Raw genomic sequence first — 24,205 nt, forward strand, 5'->3', positions numbered from 1 at the left:
CTTGTTAAGAGCCTGCCAGTGGAGGTAGACTATGGGTCAGGATTATGGAACTTGGGTCTATGCCTGCCAGGGTGACAGCTGGCTCTGCACTCCTTGCCCAGAGCAGCTCTCTGCAGAGGGCCTGGTGCACAGCAGGGTTTGGAACAGACAAGCTGCTAGAGATGACAGAGACCTGGAACCAAGGCACATTCCCCCTTTAGAGAGGGGGAAAGTGAAGCACTGCGTGTGAGTGGGACCTGGCCAATTTGGCTGAGAGTCTGAATAATCGCTACAGTGAAAATATAAAAGCTATTAAGTGTCAGAAGACCATTCTTCAGGGAATTGGAGAGTTTAGGCCTGACGAGAAAAGGTGTAGTACATGGCATAAACCAGTATGTGCTCTGCTACCTCACTGCTCTTGGAGTCAGGGGTATGTCTCTTGGACAGAGGTTAGAGGATCTTTCTCTCAGACACACAACTGTCAGTAGTTTGGAACAGAAACCCACTCTGTAATTTTGCTCACTGATCCTGCCACAAACTCCACCCTTCAACCATTGTGAGCCAGGACCAGGAACACCATCCCAATGTCATGTCTACATGGACCTGTCCACCTGCACATTGCCACTGGCACATGCATTGGTGCTGGCACTGTGACGTGAGCTGGATGAACCACCCTACTGGCCCACATATCCTGCTCCCTGCTCCCCTCTCTTCATCCAGGAGACCCTAAAGGAGTCTCTCTACATGGACTGTGTCCCTCTCTTCTTTGGCTCTTTTGAAAGCAAGGTGCTCTTTGCACCTCCTTCCCCATATCTCCAAAAGCTCCTCATACTCCTTTTGGCCCACTGCTGGCCACTCGTAGCACCCTCACTCCCAGGCAGCAGGCTTGGCCCAGCAGGTGTGGAAGTGTCTCCCAATTAAATGAAACAGAGGGTATATTCATTGTATTGGATATGGGGAAAGTGATATATCTTGACTTTAGCAAAGCTTTTGATACAGTCTCCCACCGTATTCTTGCCAGCAAGATAAAAAAGTTTGGATTGGATGAATGAACTATAAGGTGGATAGAAAGCTGGCTGATTGTTGGGCTCAATGGATAGTGATCAATGGCTCCATGTCTCGTTGGCAGCCGGTATCAAGTGGAGTGCCCCAAGGGTCGGTCCTGAGGCCGGTTTTGTTCAACATCTTTATCAATGATCTGGATGATGGGATGGACTGCACCCTCAGCAAGTTCGCAGATGACACTACGCTGGGGGGAGAGGTAGATACACTGGAGGGTAGGGATAGGGTCCAGAGTGACCTAGACAAATCGGAGGATTGGGCCAAAAGAAATCAGATGAGGTTCAACAAGGACAAGAGTCCTGCACTTAGGACGGAAGAATCCCATGCACCGCTATAGGCTGGGGACCGACTGGCTAAGCAGCAGTTCTGCAGAAAAGGACCTGGGGATTATAGTGGACAAGAAGCTGGATATGAGTCAGCAGCATGCCCTTGTTGCCATGAAGGCCAACGGAATATTGGGCTGAATTAGTAGGAGCATTGCCAGCTGATCAAGGTGTTAGGCAAAAAGATTCTTTTCCCCAAGAATCAGGCAAGCACAGACAATACTGAAGGGGGTTTATTCACGGCACCAGGAAGACTGACAAGCAGCTTCAAAAATATGGTGCCATAGTGGCCAGTTATATACATTCTTTTATTAATTGGTTTGCATTTATTTGTACATACAGAGACAGACATTGTTACAAGTCAAGAGAGAACCCTAAACAAAGATAAAAATAAGAGCAGTACGTACATACAGAGGTCATCCTAATTGCATTAAACATCTACGGCTACCTTGCAGGGGAAGGAGTCGGGGTGGGGCGGGATAGGGATGAGTGCTAATAGATATCTGGTGGGCTGTGAAGGGAGAGTTTGTCCTGTTTTAAGAACTGAGTTACTGGGCAGGCATGACCATAAAAGCATATCAATTGTTTACAGTTGTCCGTGTCCTTGCTACTGAATGCTTATTGAAACATTTCTGCTTGTTCTGCAGTTTTTGTTTTAGCTGTTAGATAAATTTTAACTCTTTCCTGACAGAGTGAAGTGATTATTCCCCTCTATTCAACACTGGTGAGACCACACCTGGAGTATTGCGTCCAGTTTTGGTCCCCCCACTACAGAAGGGACGTGGACAAATTGGAGAGAGTCCAGCAGAGGGCAAGGAAAATGATTAGGGGGCTGGGGCACATGACTTACAAAGAGAGCCTGAGGGAACTGGGGTTATTTAGTCTGCAGAAGAGAAGAATGAGGGGGGATTTGATAGCAGCCTTCAAACACCTGAAGGGGCGTTCCAAAGAGGATGGAGCTCAGCTGTTCTCAGCGGTGGCAGATGACTGAACAAGAAGCAATAGTCTCAAGTTGCAGTGGGGGAGGTCTAGGTTGGATATTAGGAAACACTATTTCACTAGGAGGGTGGTGAAGCACTGGAATGGGTTACCCAGGGAGGTGGTGGAATCTCCTTCCTTAGAGGTTTTTAAGGTCAGGCTTGACAAAGCCCTGGCTGGGATGATTTAGTTGGGGACTGGTCCTGCTTTGAGCAGGGGGTTGGACGAGATGACCTCCTGGGGTCCCTTCCAATCCTGAGATTCTATGATTCTATGATTGTATTGCCATCAGGGAGGGATCAGAGAAAGAATTTCCCACTTTGCTTTCTGTCTGTCCACAAGGCCACACTTTGCATCATTTTGGAATGCTTCTATATCACTCTTTCATAAATTCTCATGTACACTCAATCTCACTTCTGCCCTTGAAAGATTCACAGACGTACACACACACCCTGTGCAGGTGTGTAACACTGATTTTTACTTTAAATCAATAATAAAAATAAGAAACTGGATCTGATTGATGCTTGGTAGCTGTTAACAGTATGGGAAGCTATAACTCCAAGTTTCTTTCCCCTCTATTTGGACTTGTGATGTGGAATACAAACCCCACACTGGGCAACAAAGGGTTAAGGAGCTGCTCTGGCCTCATCCAGCCCCACCCCAACACACCTGCAGGGGATGCACAGATGGGGGGAGAATTTAAAAGGGAGCAGAACAGCCCACTTGTGGGCAGACCAGGCAAGAGAAAGGACTTCTATCTTGAAGGCCCTGAGGGAAGGCAGGATCTCAGCAACTGCCTGAATGTCCCTCCCTGAGAGAAGGGAGGACCTGCTTCTGTTATACCCAGAGAGGGAGGCATTTCCCCCTCATGCCTACTAACCAGTTTTTTGGGTATTGAATCCCTGGCTTCTTTTTATTGACTATCCTGGAAGGGGAGAAGCTTGGAACTGACCTGGCTGGAGGGCCATGTCATCAGAGCAGGGAGCTGCCATGCCATGCTTGGCTGTGAAGAGGTGCCAACCTGTGATAGACTGTGAACTTTGGACAATAGCAGGGTGATAGGAAGTGGCCCAGGGAGGGTGGCTTTATGGCGCTCCTGGGCATCAGACCCTTGTGTTGCCCTCAGAGGGGCCTGGGTTGGAATGGGAGGCCCTGGACTCTTGTACCATCCATCCCCTCCCCTGCACATTGAAGGGCCAAAACCTTGACCATCACAGGCATCCATCTTTGAAAGTTTGCAGAGGATGTGGGGACAGAAAGGGGACAGAGGATGAGGGTGGCTCCTGGGGGAGGGAGGGAGGGAGCGAGACCTGAAATTTTTTGATTGGTTGGATCTAGAATTTAAAACTGTTACTGCATTTACAGACTGAGAAATGCCTGCGCCTTGAGTGGAAGGCCATTGCAAGCTCAGCTAATTATGCAATGTGGCTTGTATCCCCATCTAACAAGCTTCTTAAACAACAGCTCCCAATTTTCATTCACATTGTTCTGTTTACTGTTTTTCCTCCAAACAGTTTCACTAATTTTGTCAGCTTTTGGAAGTTAGCTCTTTCAGTGCACTAAATCTAAATATTTCTGGGTGGGGCTGTCCTCTATTGTTCATAAGAACGGCCATACTGGGTCAAACCAATGGTTCATCCAGCCCAGTATCCTATCCTCTAACAGTGCCCCAGAGGGAATGTACAGAACAGATAATCATCAAGCAATCAATCCCCTGTCACCCATTCCCAGCTACTGGCAAACAGAGGTGAGGGACACTTCAGAGAATGGTTTTGCATCCCTGCCTATCCTGGCTAATAGCCATTGGTGGACTCATCCTCCATGAATGTACCTAGTTCTTTGTTGAACCCTGTTATAGTTTTGGCCTTCACAGCATCCCTGGCAGAGTTCCACAGGTTGACTGTGTTGTGTGAAAAAATACTTCCTTTTGTTTATTTTTAAACCTGCTACCTGTTAATTTGATTTGGTGACCCCTACTTCTTGTGTTATGGGACAGAGTATATAACACTTCCTTATTTACTCACTCAACACCAGTGATGATTTTATAGACCTCTATCATATCCCCCCTTAGCCATCTCTTTTCCAAGCTGAAAAGTCTCAGTCTTATTAATGACAGGTTTCAGAGCAACAGCCGTGTTAGTCTGTACTCACAAAAAGAAAAGGAGGACTTGTGGCACCTTAAAGACTAACCAATTTATTTGAGCATGAGCTTTCGTGAGCTACAGCTCACTTCATCGGATGCATACTGTGGAAAATACAGAAGATGTTTTTATACACACAGACCATGAAAAGATGGGTGTTTATCACTACAAAAGGTTTTCTCTCCCCCAACCCCACTCTCCTGCTGGTAATAGCTTATCTAAAGTGATCACTCTCCTTACAATGTGTATGATAATCAAGGTGGGCCATTTCCAGCACAAATCCAGGGTTTAACAAGAACGTCTGAGGAACAGTGGGGGGGGGGGGGGAGGGAAGAGAAGGAATAAACAAGGGGAAATAGGCTTGAATAGAGCCTGGGAATGGTTGATTCATTATAAAAAGTAACCTAAGTTAATTGTATCCAATTTGCAAATTAATTCCAATTCAGCAGTCTCTCGTTGGAGTCTGTTTTTGAAGTTTTTTTGTTGAAGGATAGTCACTTTGAGATCAGAAATTGAGTGACCAGAGAGACTGAAGTGTTCTCCGACTGGTTTATGAATGTTATAATTCTTGACATCTGATTTGTGTCCATTTATTCTTTTACGTAGAGACTGTCCAGCTTGCCCAATGTACATGGCAAAGGGGCATTGCTGGCACATGATGGCATATATCACATTGGTAGATGTGCAGGTGAACGAGCCTCTCATAGTGTGGCTGATGTTATTAGGCCCTGTGATGGTGTCTCCTGAATAGATATGTGGGCACAGTTGGCAATGGGCTTTGTTGCAAGGATAGGTTCCTGGGTTAGTGGTTCTGTTGTGTGGTATGTGGTTGCTGGTGAGTATTCACTTCAGGTTGGGGGGCTGTCTGTAGGCAAGGACTGGCCTGTCTCCCAAGATTTGTGAGAGTGTTGGGTCATCCTTCAGGATAGGTTGTAGATCCTTGATAATGCGTTGGAGGGGTTTTAGTTGGGGGCTGAAGGTGACGGCTAGTGGCGTTCTGTTATTTTCTTTGTTAGGCCTGTCCTGTAGTAGGTGACTTCTGGGAACTCTTCTGGCTCTGTCAATCTGTTTCTTCACTTCCGCAGGTGGGTATTGTAGTTTTAAGAATGCTTGATAGAGATCTTGTAGGTGTTTGTCTCTGTCTGAGGGGTTGGAGCAAATGCGGTTGTATTGCAGAGCTTGGCTGTAGACAGTGGATCGTGTGGTGTGGTCAGGGTGAAAGCTGGAGGCATGTAGGTAGGAATAGCGGTCAGTAGGTTTCCGGTATAGGGTGGTGTTTATGTGACCATCGTTTATTAGCACTGTAGTGTCCAGGAAGTGGATCTCTTGTGTGGACTGGTCTAGGCTGAGGTTGATGGTGAGATGGAAATTGTTGAAATCATGGTGGAATTCCTCAAGGGCTTCTTTTCCATGGGTCCAGATGATGAAGATGTCATCAATGTAGCGCAAGTAAAGTAGGGGCGTTAGGGGACGAGAGCTGAGGAAGCGTTGTTCTAAGTCAGCTTCACATGGACGCTGTTCCATACCCTTAATCATTTTGGTTGCCCTTCTCTGTACCTTTTCCAATTCCAATCTATCTTTTTTGAGATGGGGCGACCAGATCTGCCTGTAGTATTCAAGATGTGGGCGTACCATGGATTTATAGAGAGGCAATATATTTTCAGTCTCATTATCTATCCCTTTCCTAATGATGCCCAACATTGTTCGCTCTTTTGACTGCTGCCGCACATTGGGTGGATTTTTTCAGAGAACTATCCACGATGACTCCAACATCTTTTTTATTTAGACCCCATCGTTTTATATGTAGAGTTGGGATTATGTTTTCCAAAGTGCATTACTTTGCATTTATCGACATTGAATTTCATCTCCCATTTTGTTGCCCAGTCACTCAGTTTTGTGAGATCCCTTTTTAACTCTTCACAGTCTGCTTTGGACTTAACTCTCTTGAGTAGTTTTGTATCATCTGCAAATTTTGCCACCACACTGTTTACCCCTTTTTCCAGATCATTTCTGAATATGATGAACAGTACTGGTCTCAGTACAAACCCATGGGGGATCACTCTTGTCCACATGCTTATTGATCCCCTCAAAGAATTCTAGTAGGTTGATGAGGCATGATTTCCCTTTACAAATACCATCTTCACTCTTCCACAACAAATCATGTTCATCTCTGTGTCTGATAATTCTGTTCTTTACTATAGTTTCAACCAGTTTGCCTGGTAATGAAGTTAAGTTTACTGCCCTGTAATTGCCGTGATTGCTTCAGGAGGCGTCTTTAAAAATTGGCGTCACATTACCTATCCTCCAGTCATCTGGTACAGAAGCTGATTTAAATGATAGGTTACAGACTACAGTTAGTAATTCTCCAATTTCACATTTGACTTCGTTCAGAACTCTTGGGTGAATCCCATCCAGTCCTGGTGACTTATTGCTGTTTAATTGATCAATTTGTTTCAAAACCTCCTTACTGGTCCTTACTGAATACAGTCAAGTCATGATCACTGGCCCCATGGCAACCACTAACATCCAGTCCAATGATCAATTCATCTTTATCCCCCACAATGAGGCCCACAGTAGAGTCATCCAAGTTGGGTCCCAAACTTTGTGTTAGAAAAGTATCTATCATTTTTTAAAATCTCCAAGGATGATTTACTACTGGCTATGTGAGATCTCCTGTCAAGGTCCCTCCCCCACTCTGAACTCTAGGGTACAGATGTGGGGACCTGCATGAAAAACCTCCTAAGCTTATCTTTACCAGCTTAGGTCAAAACTTCCCCAAGGTACAAAATATTCCACCCTTTTGTCCTTGGATTGGCCGCTACCACCACCAAACAAATACTGGTTACTGGGGAAGAGCTGTTTGGACACGTCTTTCCCCCCAAAATACTTCCCAAAAACCTTGCACCCCACTTCCTGGACAAGGTTTGGTAAAAAGCCTCACCAATTTGCCTAGGTGACTACAGACCCAGACCCTTGGATCTTAAGAACAATGAACAATCCTCCCAACACTTGCACCCCCCCCTTTCCAGGGAAATGTTGGATAAAAAGCCTCACCAATTTGCATAGGTGACCACAGACCCAAACCCTTGGATCTGAGAACAATGAAAAAGCATTCAGTTTTCTTACAAAAAGACTTTTAATAGAAATAAAAAAAAAATCCCCCCTGTAAAGTCAGGATGGTAGATACCTTACAGGATAATTAGATTCAAAACATAGAGAACCCCTCTAGGCAAAAACCTTAAGTTACAAAAAAGACACACAGACAGAAATAGTTATTCTATTCAGCACAATTCTTTTCTCAGCCATTTAAAGAAATCATAATCTAACACATACCTAGCTAGATTACTTACTAAAAGTTCTAAGGCTTCATTCCTGGTCTATCTCCAGCAAAGACAGAATGTAGACAGACCCACAAACCCTTTGTTTCTCTCCCTCCTCCCAGCTTTTGAAAGTATCTTGTCTCCTCATTGGTCATTTTGGTCAGGTGCCAGCGAGGTTACCTTTAGCTTCTTAACCCTTTACAGGTGAGAGGAGATTTCCTCTGGCCAGGAGGGATTTTAAAGGGGTTTACCCTTCCCTTTATATTTATGACACCTCCTCCATCTGTTTCCCAGTAGGAAGTGCCCCATGCTAACCCAATCAGGGGCTGCAGATTTGTATAATTTTTGGTGGTGCCTAGAACAAGTCCAAGTCCTGCTGCCCCCCACCCCCAACCTGGCTAAAGCTCTGGGAGGGTGTTTGGGTGTGGGTGCAGGAGTGGGTGCAGGCTCTGGCATGGAGTTTGGGTGCTGGGTCCAGGTTCTGGGCTAGGGTTGGGGTGCAGGAGGGCGTGCGGGAGGGGGTTTGGGTGCTGGGTGCGGGCTCTGGGCTGGGACAGAAGGCTGGGGTGCAGGGTGTGGGGCTGGGGATGAGACGTTTGGGGTGCAGCAGGCAGGCTGCCCTGGGGCTAGGGCAGGGGACCAGAGAGGAGGACTCCCCCCAGCCCTCTCCCCACTGGCAGCAGCGAGCTCCAGGGGAGGGGGGACCCTCCCTGGCCCCCCCAGCATGACACTCACCCAAGCCCCGCCAGGCTGCTGCTCAGGAGGTCCAGCCAGGATAAGCCCCCTGCTCCCCCAAGTTGATTCAGAGTCCCTGCCGGGGGCGGGGGGGGGGGCTGTCATGCACCTCCGGAGGCACAGCAGCCACCTCAGCCTGTCCCTGGCACTGCTCCCTTGTAGCTGGCTGCAGCAACAGCTGGGAAGGGAGCGCAGTGCGGAGCTGCAGGGGGCAGCTGCCTGCTGCCCAGGACAGGCAGGGACACTTGGGGAGGAGGTGTGCAGGGGCAACAGGCGGGGCTGGGGGACGCTCCAGGAAAGGCACGCGGGAGCAGGTGGATGCTCGGGGGGAGGCATTCAGGGGTGGCAGGTGGGGCTGGGGCCCGAATGTTGGTGGAGCCGGGCCCTCCATTTGCTAGAGCCTGGGCACCAAGGGCCCATATAACTCACCACCCCTGAACACAATTGTCTTTCCACAAGACACAGACAGGTGCTAAAGGAGAAACATCCCCTGCTCTCTGGTTTGGATTCAGTGGAAGGTACCAGCCACCGCTTCCACAGCTGGGCTATGTTAGAGAGCTTATTCCTTCACTCTCCCACTGCCCTGGTCCTTCTCGCATGAACAGAGAGCAACAATACCTAAAGTCCGAAGGTGCAAACAATTCGATATTTATTGGAGTGAACTTCCAGCAAGCTTAAATCCAAGTTCCTTTTTCCTTATTTTCAAATCCCAACTTACTTCCTGTTAGCCCCTAATTTATATAGTAATATTCTTAGCCATACCTTCACCAATCATTCTACTGAAATTTACCTAACCAATCCTAACATATTGTAACATGATTAGCTAACCAATTATATCCCACCACCTTAATTAGTTTACACCCAGAAAAATTAATGATACAGAAACAATCACAGAACCAGACAGCGACCATGCAAATAAACAATAGCAAAGTGGGACCTATAATGACAAAACAATACAGAAGTGAGGATTTCACAACTTCATCTATAAAGACATGAGGGTTTCCCAGCTGTGTCTATTGATAAGTGAGTTCTTACCAGACAGAAAACTATCAACCTAAATTTCCTTTTACATCTTCTAGGCTCTTCCCTTTCTCTGGAGGTGATAGATCGGATCACCTTCCTAACAGCCCCAGATTGACTAGGTTGGAATGTGAGGATGTGACCAGACACTTCCCAGCTTATGGCTGCCTCTGCTGCTTAGCCAAAGGCCTTGGCCTAAGAACAGGGCCTCAGACTGTCACAGTGAGAGAAGGCCCTTCCACAGATTCTTTTTTGTATACCTCTATTACTAGCTAAATGATAAACATATACCTACATTCTTAAAGTACAGGCCTTTACAGACAGGCCTGAATATCTATATCCTAACACTCCACCCCTTTTTTTCTTTCTTTTGGGATCCTCCTGCCCAGGTTTCCCTGGAAAAGCATAGGACGTATGGCGACACATTTCCTGATAGGGCCAGGCATCAAGGTGGAAGGTGTCGATGCTCCGTCTGTCCCACTGCCCCTTGTGTAGTATAGTGCCCTGCACCTTCTCTCGTACGGGCATACCACACCTATTCCAATTAGTGTTCCAGACTTCCCATTATAGTGGGCCTGAGAAGGTTGGGTCCGGGTTGTCTAGTACACTGGCGGGGGAGGGCTTACTACATTACTTATAGGTTATAATTAGTGGCTGTTCTCTAGGGGGTTGTGTCCCCTTTGATCATTTCCATATGCAATGTAACACACATATAGTTAACAATACACCAGCTGCCATGATAATCCACAGCAACACCGAGAGTCCTGACCACTACAGTATGGTCCAACATCCTGGCCACCACCAAAAACGCTGCTTCTCCTCCTTTGATAAGGTTAAAATTTTGTCAGCACCATCCTGTAGTGTGTATTGTAAGTGTGTCTAACTGTTGGTGCTTGCAGCAAGTTGCTCTTGTAATCTTTGTGTACTTTTGTCCACATTGTGTGTCCACTGAATATCCACAGTGAGATTTGGTATTGTCCAAACCAATTCAACTACTTGGTACGGTATGGGGTAGTAGGTGCTGGTTCGATTGTTTACAACGATTAAGTCCATTGATCCATTGGTGCACCATAGGCCAGGTGGCAGTGTATAGAAGTTCATAATTTGGTCATACACTGGAAGGATTTTGCCTCCTAGTGTTATATGGCAGGATTGCATACATTCCCAACAGAATACACCCTACCCCATATACATTACCCCTAAATGCCCCCCCCCCTTTGCAATAGGCCATAGATCCTGCTCCTCCATAGTCATAGGAGAGGGGCACATCCATATTCCTCCTCTGGATATACAACTGCTTAATGTGATGACAGTTCAATTTACCCCATTCTACCCCCACCTATTTGCTAGTGGCTCCCAATGTGCTCCCCCTTCCCCATTTACTCCCATAGGGTTCAAGGGAACAACCTTATTTGCATTTCCTTCCCATGGTATCATAGTAACAATTACACAAGAACTGTCCCCACAGGTCGGGGATGTTATTTTCCAGGTAGATGGGTATGTTTTTGCAATTGTGGATAAATATGGGCTAGCCTCCCGATTTAATACTGATGGCCATTGTTTTGACCAAGCATCTCTCATAATATCCATTAACATTATTAACTGAGCATTTTGAATACCTATGCACACTTCTCCCCATGTTAGTCTTCTGAAGCCATCCCCCACCCATGTCACCAGGTCCCCTGCCCAATGAGTTAACTGCAAGTTTACCTCCACTGCTGTCCTCTACCCTGTGGCAACTGCTGATAGTTGCTGTGCCATTAACTGATTAATTTGTTGTTGAAATTTCACATTTTGGCTTACTAATTGTTTAGTTACCCACTCGTCCCCCAGATTCCATGTACCCAGCATAGTGTTCCCCGCTGCCCACAATCCCCTTTTCCGACGATGATTCCAGGTGTGTCCCCTCACCCACCCATTGAATTGTTGTTTCAATCCTTTTATGTACATACTACAATTAGGATGAATTTGGTCCACCCACTATTCCTTGGGGCGTCCCACCCATGTAATAGAGTGAAAGGACACGTTAAAAAGTGCTGGCTGCACCTGCTCCCACAATGGCTCCCATACATTTGCTCGTCGGGGAATATTCTCGGCTCCAGGCTGTGGCCACTTTAAATTTGGATTCTTCCAACTTGGCATCCATATCACCTGTAGGGTTACATTCTGTAAAATGGTTAATTCATCATACACCCAGCGTGCCAAAGGGGATTTTACGCCTAATGTAATATGTACATAACAATCATACCTTTGGGGATTATCTTCCATGGAAGTACCATTGTGGTTACATATGGTAACATCACACCCTAAATGTGGGGCCCTATTTTCCCAAGAGGATTCATTTGCTCCAGGAGACCAGAGGGTTATATTCTTTAGACCGTCTGTAACAAACAATGTAGCTGGGTAACTGTGTTTTCCACTATCGTTAATCATGGCAGCACCCAGGGAGTACCATGCAATATTTCCTGATAAATTTGATATTCTCCACCTGGTTGGGATTCCCCCATCTAATCCATAAACCGTCTACCGACACTGCCAAATTCCTGTTGGAGTATTAGTGGTACATCTTTCTATGGGGAGATTCTCATAGTCTTCATTAGTTTTATTACCACAGGTTCCATGTGTAGCCGTCCATGTGTTTCCTCCTTTTCACACTTCACATCGTGGGATCTGACTATAATTTGTAAATGTGACAATTGTGATAAGCACTAGTAATTGTTCCATCCAGGGCCAGAGAATTTTCATCCTTTTCTCCTTTTTGAATTAACCTGTAATACACAAATAACAAAATTTACACATCCCCTTTCCCAATCCCTTGCATAATGACAGGTTTCAGAGTAACAGCCGTGTTAGTCTGTATTCGCAAAAAGAAGAGGAGTACTTGTGGCACCTTAGAGACTAACCAATTTATTTGAGCATAAGCTTTCGTGAGCTACAGCTCACTTCATCCGAGGAAGTGAGCTGTAGCTCACGAAAGCTTATGCTCAAATAAATTGGTTAGTCTCTAAGGTGCCACAAGTACTCCTTTTCTTTTTCCCAATCCCGTTTGTACCTTTTTATTTGCATGCAGTGAACCCACTCCCATCCTCCATTCTCTGTACCCAGTAATAGCAGACTGGGCCCTAATCGGTCAAGGACAAGATAGGGGCCCTTCCATTTAGGAGCTGGGAATGGATGGTGTTGACCTGGAATCTTGTACATCACTAGATCTCCCACCATGGGTAGATCACGGTCCCCAGGCAGGTCATACCATGCTTTGACTCTTGCTGCTCCTTGCTCATCTCGCCAGGCCACTGCCTGCTGTACTTGTTTCACATGTTCGATTAGAGTTAAAATCCATTCTTGTGTTAAGCCGTGTGTAGTGACTTCCCCAGGTACTGGGGTAAGTAGATTTTCCCACCGTTCCATGGGCCTTCCTACATGAGTTGTAACCAGCGACACGCACATTCCAGTCACACACATTGTCCCACTAGGTTTCCCGGTTCTCCTCCTCAATGAGAATTTCCAGCTCCTCTTCCTTATTGCCCAGACTCCACTGCTAAGAGCACTGTTGCTTCCCTTCACGAGTGAGTATCTTGCAGGGCATATGCCCTGCAGCACAGCATTCCCCTGAGTCCACACTTGTGTTACAGCCAGATAGGTTATCTGTAAGCCAAGGAGAGACTCCAACTTGCATGTCACGTTCTTCCCTCCATTGGAAGGTGCAGTGAGAGAAGATATGTCCCCAGGGCTATGGCAGCATGGAATGCTGGCTTTGCTGCATGCTCTCCAGGAATCCTAAGGCCTTCCATATCAGTTCTGCAGAATCAGAACAGCAGAGCCTTGATTGGAGCAAAGGAAAGGGCTGTTTTCCACAGAATCCTTCCAGAAATCCCTATGAGAGTTGTGACCCGTGGTGCCTGATAATGGCAAGGTCAGGGCAGGCTACAAAAGGGAGAGCAGATTCTCCCCAAAGACTGGTGGGTAACACTGAAGTTAACCAGGGTGACTGTTGAAGAGTTTATCAAGAAGCAAAAAAAAAAAAAAGGAAACACACAGTCCCCTTTATTGCATTCCAGTTCTCTGGCTTCCAATCAGCACCTAGGCCCAGTACAGTGAGAAGTTATTTAAAAAACTCTGCTCACATATACAAAATTATACAAAATATCCTTCTGACCCTAAAGGGTCAGCCATTTACCAGGTCAGTATAGGTTTTGATCTTACCCAAAATACCACGCTGCCAGCCAATTCTGTAGCATCAAAAACTAAAGAACTATTATAAAGAAAGAACAAGAAGAGAGATGTTAAATGGTAAAGCAGTCACGTATACACAAAGACTTCGAAGTCCATATATCAGGTTCTTAGCAGTATTGGTGAGTTAGCTGGCTTGAAAGTCCCTCTGGAACACATCCACAGCTTGGATGGGTCATTCAGAGCTTCAGTGTGTAGAGAAGTTGCTCCAGAGGTAAGAAGCAGGATTGAAGACAAAATGAAGATGATGCAGCTGCCTTTTATATTCCTTTTGCCATGTGGCTTGTACTTCTTGTATCCCAAACACAAGCTGTCCACCACATGGTATGGAAAAACCTTAGGGCTTGTCTACACTGGCACTTTACAGCGCTGCAACTTTCTCACTCGGGTGTGAAAAAACACCCCCCTGAGCACAGCAAGTTTCAGTGCTGTAAAGCGCCAGTGTAGACAGTGCTCCAGCGCTGGAAGCCGCACCCCGCGTAGAGCGCTGGGAGAGCTCTCTCTAATGTACTAATGCCAATCTGTCTGGGGATGCCACCCAGAAACACAGCACAAGTTTGGAAATACAGACATACCCCACATATCTATAACTCGTTTTACAGATGATACAAACATGTAAACAAGATCATCATACTTGGGAAACTACAACATTTCCGCAAAAAGAAAAAGAGTACTTGTGGCACCTTAGAGACTGTCATAAACATAAAGGGAGGGGTAAACCCCTTTAAAATCCCTCCTGGCCAGAGACAAAACCCTCTCACCTGTAAAGGGTTAAGAAGTTAGGATAACCTCGCTGGCACCTGACCAATGAGGAGACAAGATACTTTCAAAAGCTGGAGGGGGGGAGAAACAAAGGCTCTCTCTGTCTGTGTGATGCTTTTGCTGGGAACAGAACAGGAATGGAGTCTTAGAACTTAGTAAGTAATCTAGCTAGAAATGCGTTAGATTCTGATTCCTTTAAATGGGTGAGAAAATAAGCTGTGCTGAATGGAATGGATATTCCTGTCTGTGTGTCTTTTTGTAACTTAAGGTTTTGCCTAGAGGGATTCTCTATGTTTTGAATCTGATTACCCTGTAAGGTATTTACCATCCTGATTTTACAGAGGTGATTCTTTTACTTTTTCTTCTATTAAAATTCTTGTTTTAAGAACCTGATTGCTTTTTCATTGCTCTTAAGATCCAAGGGTTTGGGTCTGTGTTCACCTATGCAAATTGGTGAGGATTTTTATCAAGCCTTCCCCAGGAAAGGGGGTGTAGGGTTTGGGAGGATTTTGGGGGGGAAAGACGTTTCCAAGCGGGCTCTTTCCCGGTTATATATCTATTAGACGTTTGGTGGTGGCAGCGATAAAGTACAAGGGCAAAAGGTAAAATAGTTTGTACCTTGGGGAAGTTTTAACCTAAACTGGTAAAAATAAGCTTAGGGGGTTTTCATGCAGGTCCCCACATCTGTACCCTAGAGTTCAGAGTGGGGAAGGAACCTTGACAGAAACTAACAAATTTATTTGAGCATAAGCTTTCATGAGCTACAGCTCACTTCATCGGATGCATGCAGTGGAAAATACTGTGGGGAGATTTATATACACAGAGAACATGAAGCAATGGGTGTTACCACACACACAGTAACAAGAGTGATCAGGTAAGATGAGCTATTACCAGCGGGGGGGAAACTTTTGTAATGATAATCAAGGTGGGCCATTTCCTTGCAACAAAGCCCATTGCCAACTGTGTCCACATATCTATTCAGGGGACACCATCATAGGGCCTAATCACATCAGCCACACTATCAGAGGCTCGTTCACCTGCACATCTATCAATGTGATCATAGAATCATAGAATATCAGGGTTGGAAGGGACCTCAGGAGGTCATCTAGTCCAACCCCCTGCTCAAAGTAGGACCAATCCACAATCAAATCATCCCAGCCAAGGCTTTGTCAAGCCTGACCTTAAAAACTTCCAAGGAAGGAGATTCTACCACCTCCCTAGGTAACGCATTCCAGTGTTTCACCACCCTCCTAGTGAAAAAGTTTTTCCTAATATCCAACCTAAACCTCCCCCACTGCAACTTGAGACCATTACTCCTTGTCCTGTCCTCTTCTACCACTGAGAATAGTCTAGAACCATCCTCTCTGGAACCACCTCTCAGGTAGTTGAAAGCAGCTATCAAATCCCCCCTCATTCTTCTCTTCTGCAGACTAAACAATCCCAGTTCCCTCAGCCTCTCCTCATAAGTCATGTGTTCCAGACCCCTAATCATTTTTGTTGCCCTTCGCTGGACTCTCTCCAATTTATCCACATCCTTCTTGTAGTGTGGGGCCCAAAACTGGACACAGTACTCCAGATGAGGCCTCACCAATGTCGAATAGAGGGGAACGATCACGTCCCTCGATCTGCTCGCTATGCCCCTACTTATACATCCCAAAATGCCATTGGCCTTCTTGGCAACAAGGGCACACTGCTGACTCATATCCAGCTTCTCGTCCACTGTAACCCCTAGGTCCTTTTCCGCAGAACTGCTGCCTAGCCATTCGGTCCCTAGTCTGTAGCTGTGCATTGGGTTCTTCCGTCCTAAGTGCAGGACCCTGCACTTATCCTTATTGAACCTCATCAGGTTTCTTTTGGACCAATCCTCCAATTTGTCTAGGTCCCTCTGTATCCTATCTCTGCCCTCCAGTGTATCTACCACTCCTCCCAGTTTAGTATCATCCGCAAATTTGCTGAGAGTGCAATCCACACCATCCTCCAGATCATTTATGAAGATATTGAACAAAACCGGCCCCAGGACCGACCCCTGGGGCACTCCACTTGACACCGGCTGCCAACTAGACATGGAGCCATTGATCACTACCCGTTGAGCCCGATAATCTAGCCAACTTTCTACCCACCTTATAGTACATTCATCCAGCCCATACTTCTTTAACTTGCTGACAAGAATACTGTGGGAGACCGTGTCAAAAGCTTTGCTAAAGTCGGGAAACAATACATCCACTGCTTTCCCTTCATCCACAGAATCAGTAATCTCATCATAGAAGGCAATTAGATTAGTCAGGCATGACCTTCCCTTGGTGAATCCATGCTGACTGTTCCTGATCACTTTCCTCTCGTGTAAGTGCTTCAGGATTGATTCCTTGAGGACCTGCTCCATGATTTTTCCGGGGACAGAGGTGAGGCTGACTGGCCTGTAGTTCCCAGGATCCTCCTTCTTCCCTTTTTTAAAGATTGGCACTACATTAGCCTTTTTCCAGTCATCTGGGACTTCCCCCATTCGCCACAAGTTTTCAAAGATAATGGCCAATGGCTCTGCAATCACATCCGCCAATTCCTTTAGCACTCTCTGATATATGCCATCATGTGCCAGCAATGCCCCTCTGCCATGTACATTGGTCAAACTGGACAGTCGCTACATAAAAGAATAAATGGACACAAATCAGATGTCAAGAATTATAACATTCAAAAACCAGTCGGAGAACACTTCAATCTCCTTGGTCACTCCATTACAGACCTAAAAGTGGCAATTCTTCAACAAAAAAACTTCAAAAACAGACTCCAATGAGAGACTGCTGAATTGGAATTAATTTGCAAACTGGATACAATTAACTTAGGCTTGAATAAAGACTGGGAGTGGATGGGTCATTACACAAAGTAAAACTATTTCTCCTTGTTTATTCCCTCCCCTCCCCCCCCCCCCGCTGTTCCTCAGACGTTCTTGTCAACTGCTGGTAATAGCTCACCTTACCTGATCACTCTGGTCACAGTGTGTATGGTAACACCCATTGTTTCATGTTCTCTGTGTGTATAAATCTCCCCACTGTATTTTCCACAGTATGCATCCGATGAAGTGGGCTGTAGCCCACGAAAGCTTATGCTCAAATAAATTTGTTAGTCTCTAAGGTGCCACAAGTACTCCTTTTCTTTTTGCGGATACAGACTAACACAGCTGCTACTCTGAAACCTGACATTTCCGCAGATACCTTACAGGGCATACTGGGACAACTCATTGCAATTTTACAATATCGGTATTCATGATATCCTGAAGTGTCCCCCAGATTCCATACAGCGTCACAGCCCCCCTGCAAAATTGATGCAGAAAGGAGTGTCCCTAGGCACTGCTGAATATCACAGGAATTTTCCATTCTTGTTCCTGTATTATTACAGCTTTCAGTTTAATATCACAAGTATTAGTGCACCCGATGAAGTGAACTGTAGCTCACGAAAGCTCGTGCTCAGATAAATTGGTTAGTCTCTAAGGTGCCACAAGTCCTCCTGTTCTTTTTGCGAATACAGACTAACACGGCTGCTACTCTGAAAGAAGTATTAGTGTACAGCAGAAATGGTTTATCAAAATCACGTCTAAATCAGGCTCTTTATTAACGCTTCCTTCATTTTCTGAAGTTATTTTTCCTCTGATGTTACTTTAATATAGACACTAATGCTTTCAGTGGTGTAATCACCTTGGCATTTAGCCATGAGAGCAATGTGGTGGTGTGCCTCAGCTTCCCTTTCTATACAGCAGACTGGATTTGTTAAGGTTTCTCCGCTGTGCCAAGGTCCAAAATTGCTTACAGGTATCAGTTGTAACATTTCACTATCATTAAGCTCTCTAGCATACAGTGTATTTTTAGGTATTATTCCCAATATGTTTACAGGCTTTTTATCAGTCATACACATTGTACCTTTTTACCAGGGTTAACATCAAAATCAAATACCTCAGAGGGCTTAAAACTTAACAGTAACACCAAATTTGTTACAAATGTGAATGTTTATAAGTATCTTGGTTATATCATGCCTCTTGTTTCACTCGAATCTTTTGGCTGGCCAGGTGTGTCCTCTGTGCTAACAGCTATGGGCAAATATTCCCCCTCCCTTGTCAGCCAGGTAGATTGTATCAACCCAGACACTAGCTTTCAAATTTTCATCTGCTACCAATTTCAAGGCTGGACACTCATTCTTCCCATCAGGAGGATCTGGTCCCCTTTCCTCCTGCTCCTTTCTCCTAGAGGGTTGAAATCTGAACCTCCTTGCTTACAGGACTCCCTTTGCTGCCTAGGTGTGTCCACCAACTGCAGCCCCTCTGCCCTATGAGCCTCTGCACAGACACTGTTCTGGATACTTGCTTTTGGATCTACCACCACCACCAACTTGGAGACTGGATTCTGTTTTAAAGAGATACCAAACATAGCCAAAGTCCTTGAAGACAAAAATCTTCGTGGTAGTTTTTGCAAGCAGTTTGCTGCAGCTGATGGGTGTGGAAGTGATTTGATTGAATTAACTCAGGGTAAACCACTGTATGGAGAAAGCAACAGTTTGTTTGTTGGGAGACTTGTTTCAGTTCCTACCTGCCAGGTGTATGGCTAGACTGACCTTAGACCGGGGTGGGCAAACATTTTGGCTCAAAGGCTACATCTGGGTGGGGAAATTGCATGCAGGGCCATGAATGTAACGCTGGGGCAAGGTGTGGCAGGTGTTTGGGGTCCAGGCTGTAGCCTGCCCTGGCCCCAAACTGCTCCTGGAAGCAGCCAGCACCACGCCCCTCAGGGGAGAGGGTGCGTGTGGGCCGGCGGGCACAGGGCTCTGCATGCTGCCCTTCCTGCAGGCGCTTCCCCCTGCAGCTCCTAGGGGCTGGGAATAGGGAACCATGGCCCAGGGGAGGTACCCTCAGGGGAGGGCAGCACGCCGAGTCTCCGCCCCCGGGCTGCAGGGAGGCGGTGCTGGCCAGGAGCGGCGTGGGGCCAGGGCAGGCAGGGAGCCTGCCTTAGCCCCGCGGCGCCACAGGGCTGGCGATCCGCCCGCGGGCCTAGTTTGCCCACCCCTGCCTTGGGCAGAAGCAGTGCGGGTAACCTAGGGAGGGAGTGACACCTGTTGGGCCTTGTCCACACGGCCGCTTACGGCGCGGAAACGCTGCCCGCTCGGGGGCCGTGCGAGCTCGGCGCTGTACGGGGCAGGGGAGACGGCGCTGGAAGCGACGCGCCCGGGTCCCCCATCCACCGCCTGCGGCCGGTCAACGCTCGCCCCGCGCCCAGTGAGGGCCCCCGGCCGGGGCACCCCGGAGCCCGCGGGCGGGAAACGCTCCTGGCGCGGCCCGCGGTGAGCGCCGGGAAACCCGCGCCGCCGCCGGGCCCCGTCCCCACACAGCGATGGCCGCCCCCCACAGGGCACGGCCGGCGCCGCCGGGCCCCGCCCGCTCCGACATCTTTCTTGTGGGCGGGCTCCCGGCCGTTTCCTTCCCGTCGCCCCAGCTCCACCCCCTCCCCGGGCGGGCGGGCGCGTTTTCGCAGAGGGCTTTGCAGCTGTTGTAAGCTGGGGGCTGTGCAGAGCCCCCCGCTAACCTCTCCGGCCATGCGCAGCGCCGCGCACGCGCTGCCTGCTGCTCCCGGCGGCCGAGGGCACCCGGGCTCCCGGCCCCCGCGCCCCGCCGCGAAGCCGCGCTGAGCGCCCCGGGCCCCGCCGCCAGGATGCGAGAGGCCGAGGCCCAGGAAAAGCCGCCGCGCGATTTGGCACCCCCCGGACTGGCTGGAAGGTGAAGCGAGCGAATGAAACGGGGGTTGCTGGGGGGCAGCCCTGGGGCCCCCCCGCGTACCCGGCCCTGGGGCCTGTCTTTCGGGGGGGATCTTCGCAGTCAGTCAGCGATTTAAGCCGGGATGTGGGTAAAAGTGTCACCCCGATTTTACAGCCGCCTCCTGGAGGCGCAGGACTCTCCGCCTGCGCTCGCAGGGCCCGGCCAGAGCCCGGAGGCCCAGCGGCCAGTCCGCGCTGGAGTCTTCCCTTGGGCCCCGTGCGGTGTCCCCGCTCTCTCCCGTGCGCGTTGTTCGGGAGTCTCCGGTCAGCCAAACGCGGCAGCCAGCCCGCTGCCGCAACCCCGCCGCGGCCCTTTCGCAGCAAGTCCTCGCCAGGCTGGGAGCGGTTAGAGTTTTACCAGTGAGTGTCGATTTCACCGGACACGCACAAACCCGTGAAAAAATATTTCCATCGATAATCAATGAAATTTACAGATAGGCAACGTCAGAAAAATGCTTCTTGAGAGCTAAGAGACCAAATCCAGTGATTTAGGCTTGTCCCAAATGGACTAGCGAATGATAAAAACAGGTAGGGTTTGTTGATTTAAGGATATTTACTTTGTGTATTTTCATGGGCGAAATTGACAATTTGTGGTTTAAGGGTTTATATAGCTTTAACTTTCTGAATCTCAACATCTGGTGTCATTAAATAAGTGACACATACACCCCCAGTAATTTCCCATAACCAGCAGAATTTAAATAGATAAAAATCTAAAACAATGCTTAAAAATCAACATCAATATTATCTGTTGAAATTATAAGGGGAAAAACGGTAGATTCTGCCAAGTCTCTCTCTAGCAAGCCAGGCTTGTTCTTCGACTGATTAAGAACAGGACAAATGGCTAAATGTGTTTAATTGTCACAGATATAAAAATATTTGTTATGATTAGTCTTGTCTTTTTCTCTGAACACAACAAAAATGAAGAAATTGGGCACAGCAAGCTCCCAAATAACCATGTTAATTACCTAGAGACAAACACCTAAGACCTAGCTTAATGCTCTGGCTTAATGTTTGAGGCTTAGCACTTAATGCTAAGCTCAAATCTAACGCAAAGAACACAGCGCCACTAGAAGATTCGCAAACTGCTGTAAAATATTCTACCTAATTCCTGTACACTGCAATTAGATGAACCAGCTAGCACCGGGGTTCTCAAACTGGGGGTTGGGACTCCTCAGGGGATTGTGAGGTTATTACATGGGGGGTTACGAGTGGTCAGCCTCCACCCCAAACCCCTCTTTGCCTCCAGCATTTATAATGGTGTTAAATATATAAAAGTGTTTTGAATGTATAAGGCGGGGGTCGTACTCAGAGGCTTGCTGTGTGAAAGGGGTCACCAGTAGAAAAGTCTGAGAACCTCTGAGCTAGCAGCTTTAGAGTACACTTTCCTTTTCAAGGCATTTGAAGAAATCTTCATCTGCGGCTGGAATATCTCTACGTCCTTTCCTTTTCTATCCCCCCAAATGCCAGCCTTCAGGTGACCAAGTTTGTGGGAACGTATAAAATGGTTCAGAGTGTTCCATGTTATCCCAACATCTTGGTATCTTTGCATTAATCAACTCATTTCTCCCCCACTCATGCTCCCTATGGTGTGCTAGAGCAGGCCTTCCCTCTTGTGGGCCTCCTAGGGCGGGTTACAGGAATCGGGGCTGTTCTCCAACAGGGTGTGGGGAAATGAAGGAAATTCCCACACACAGCTAACGGGGTGACATGGTTAATTGCAGGGTTGTTGTAGCCATGTTGGTCCCAGGATATTAAAGAGACAAGGTGGGGGAGGTGATACCTCTTATTGGGACAACTTCTGTTGGTGGAAGAGGCAATCTTTTGAGTCGTCTTCACGTCTTGGGAAGGTGACCAGAGTGTCCAAGTTAAATACATGGTGGGACAGATTGTTAAACATAAGTGGTTCAGACATGCTATCCCACCATGTATTTAGCTTGGACACTCTGGCTACCTTTCCCAGACCCGAAGAGGAGAGCTCCCTGAAGCTCAAAAGCTGTCCTTTCCTCCAACACAAGTTGATTCATAACCGACATTGCTTTACCCACTTTTTCTCTCTCCTTGTGGTTGCAGGCAGGTCAGCGGTTTGAGTGTGTGTTACCTTCAGAGGTCTACGATCTTCCAAGCAAAGAACCCCGACCGAATTCCAGAGTGCGAAGGAATGCAGCGGTAAGATTGTACATCCCACGCCAGGCACCCAGCTACCTCCCCCATGCCCTTGTAGAGAGGTCAGCTCCCACTTCCTGTCTTTGCGTGCAGAACATGTGTGCTGTATGCCCATGTCTCCGCTACTGAGCGTGCTGCTTTATCGCCATGCTGGCCTTCCTTCACAAGGAGCTCTCCCCTCACAATCTCAGCCGGCGACGTTTACCTACAAAGACACGCTGGCTCTGTGTCTGCTGCATGTGGAGAACTGGCTACTCCGTGGGATTGCGAGGCCTGATCCTAGGAGGTGTGGAATGCCTGTAGGGCCAGGTAGGCTCAGGCCCTGAATGGGGAGTAGGGTAAATGGCCTTTTGTGTGCAGGACAAACAGTGGCCGACCTGAGCTACTTGCTCACCTGTTATCCAGGCGAATGCCAAGGTGACATTGGGATTTGGTCTCTTTCTGTCCCTCCTCGCACGCCAGGCTCTCAAACCCAGCTCAGCTTAGAGCCCAGGGAGCAAAGGGCTGAAAATCCTTCATTTCTGCCCTCAGGGTGGGGCTGAGGGGCTTTGAATGGCACTTTGGGCTGAGTAGCTGTAGGGACTCATGGGAGTCTCAGACTAGTGCTGCCCTGCAGAGAGGGGACCAGCTGGAGAGGAATTCCTGTCAAAGGGGCAGTACTGAGGTACCTCCATCAGATAGGAGCACGGCACTTCTCCCTGAGCAAGGAACCTAGGGGAGGCACATTGGTGTGTGGCGCTTGTCGTTTCTGAGTAAATGCCTTTCAGCAAAGACTGGAGGTGGGGAATGGGAGCGCGGTCACAAGCCCCTATGGCAGCTGCTAGCAACCTTTTCCTTCCGGCTCTGCTGTGGAACAGCTGGGCTGTGATAGCCTGGGTTATGGCTGCCGCGTTCTGAGAAGGGGTGTTTGGGAGAAGGAGGGGAGGGATCTCAGTGTAGTACTGTCCCTTGAAGCCGCACAATGAAAGACCCACAGCACTGCCCGTTGCTGAGTGATGCAGCCGGTCATAGAGCTGCACGCGGTGATTGCTGTAAAACGTGACAGGAAAGATGGCCTAGTAGGCTCCAGACTGGGCCTTGGGAGACCTGGCTTGAGTTCTCTTCTCCTGCACAGACTTCCCATGGGCCAGCCTCTTGGTGCTGCAGTTTCTGTCCATTGTGGATAGTAGCTGCGCCCTGTCTCACAGGGGTATTGGGGGAAGAAATACATCAAAGCCTGGGAAGTACTCCAATACCATAGAATGGGGGCCATAGAAATACTTACTGTAGAATAAAAAGGGGCTTAGACCCAGGGAAGTAATCTATGCTTACCTGCAAATCCCCTTTCTTCTAGCAGGAAGCTCTGCAAATCCCCTCCAGTGGGTCTCCAGCCTGCCTGGAGCCCAGAACCGGGCCTGTTGGGCAAGGCGTGGGAAGTTGTGGATCAGTCCCTGAATGAGAGAATTGCCACAGCAGCTCTAGAAGAGTTACTTTATTTTTAATGTTGAAACTGTAAGCTCATTTTGTTCTGTGCCTGCCCAATGCCGGCACAGCGGGGTCTGGGGCCATGGCTGGGGCTCCCAGGTGCTGTGCCAATACCAATAATAAATTAATTCATCATGAACAATGAGGAATTAATACTCCCATTACAGTCAATTACTGCAGGGTACCTATTCTCAGTCAAAAAACACAGCTTTTGAGATACAGTCCCAAGGTCAGATGT

At 47.7% G+C, this 24,205-nt stretch overlaps 1 protein-coding gene across 2 annotated transcripts in view; it reads left to right on the forward strand.

The window, feature by feature from the left end:
- Positions 1 to 20,194: 20,194 nt before the first annotated feature.
- The window catches only part of ACD (ACD shelterin complex subunit and telomerase recruitment factor), a 42,966-nt gene continuing 38,955 nt past the window's right edge, over positions 20,195 to 24,205 (forward strand). For both annotated transcript variants that reach the window (XM_074968327.1, XM_074968326.1), the window contains exons 1-2: positions 20,195 to 20,302; positions 22,411 to 22,506. In XM_074968327.1, coding sequence (XP_074824428.1) covers positions 20,238 to 20,302; positions 22,411 to 22,506 — 161 coding nt within the window. In that variant the 5' untranslated portion in view covers positions 20,195 to 20,237. The remainder of the gene's footprint in view (positions 20,303 to 22,410; positions 22,507 to 24,205) is intronic.

The sequence above is a fragment of the Natator depressus genome, chromosome 12 (assembly GCF_965152275.1).
Source record: "Natator depressus isolate rNatDep1 chromosome 12, rNatDep2.hap1, whole genome shotgun sequence".
Taxonomy (NCBI): Eukaryota; Metazoa; Chordata; order Testudines; family Cheloniidae; genus Natator; species Natator depressus.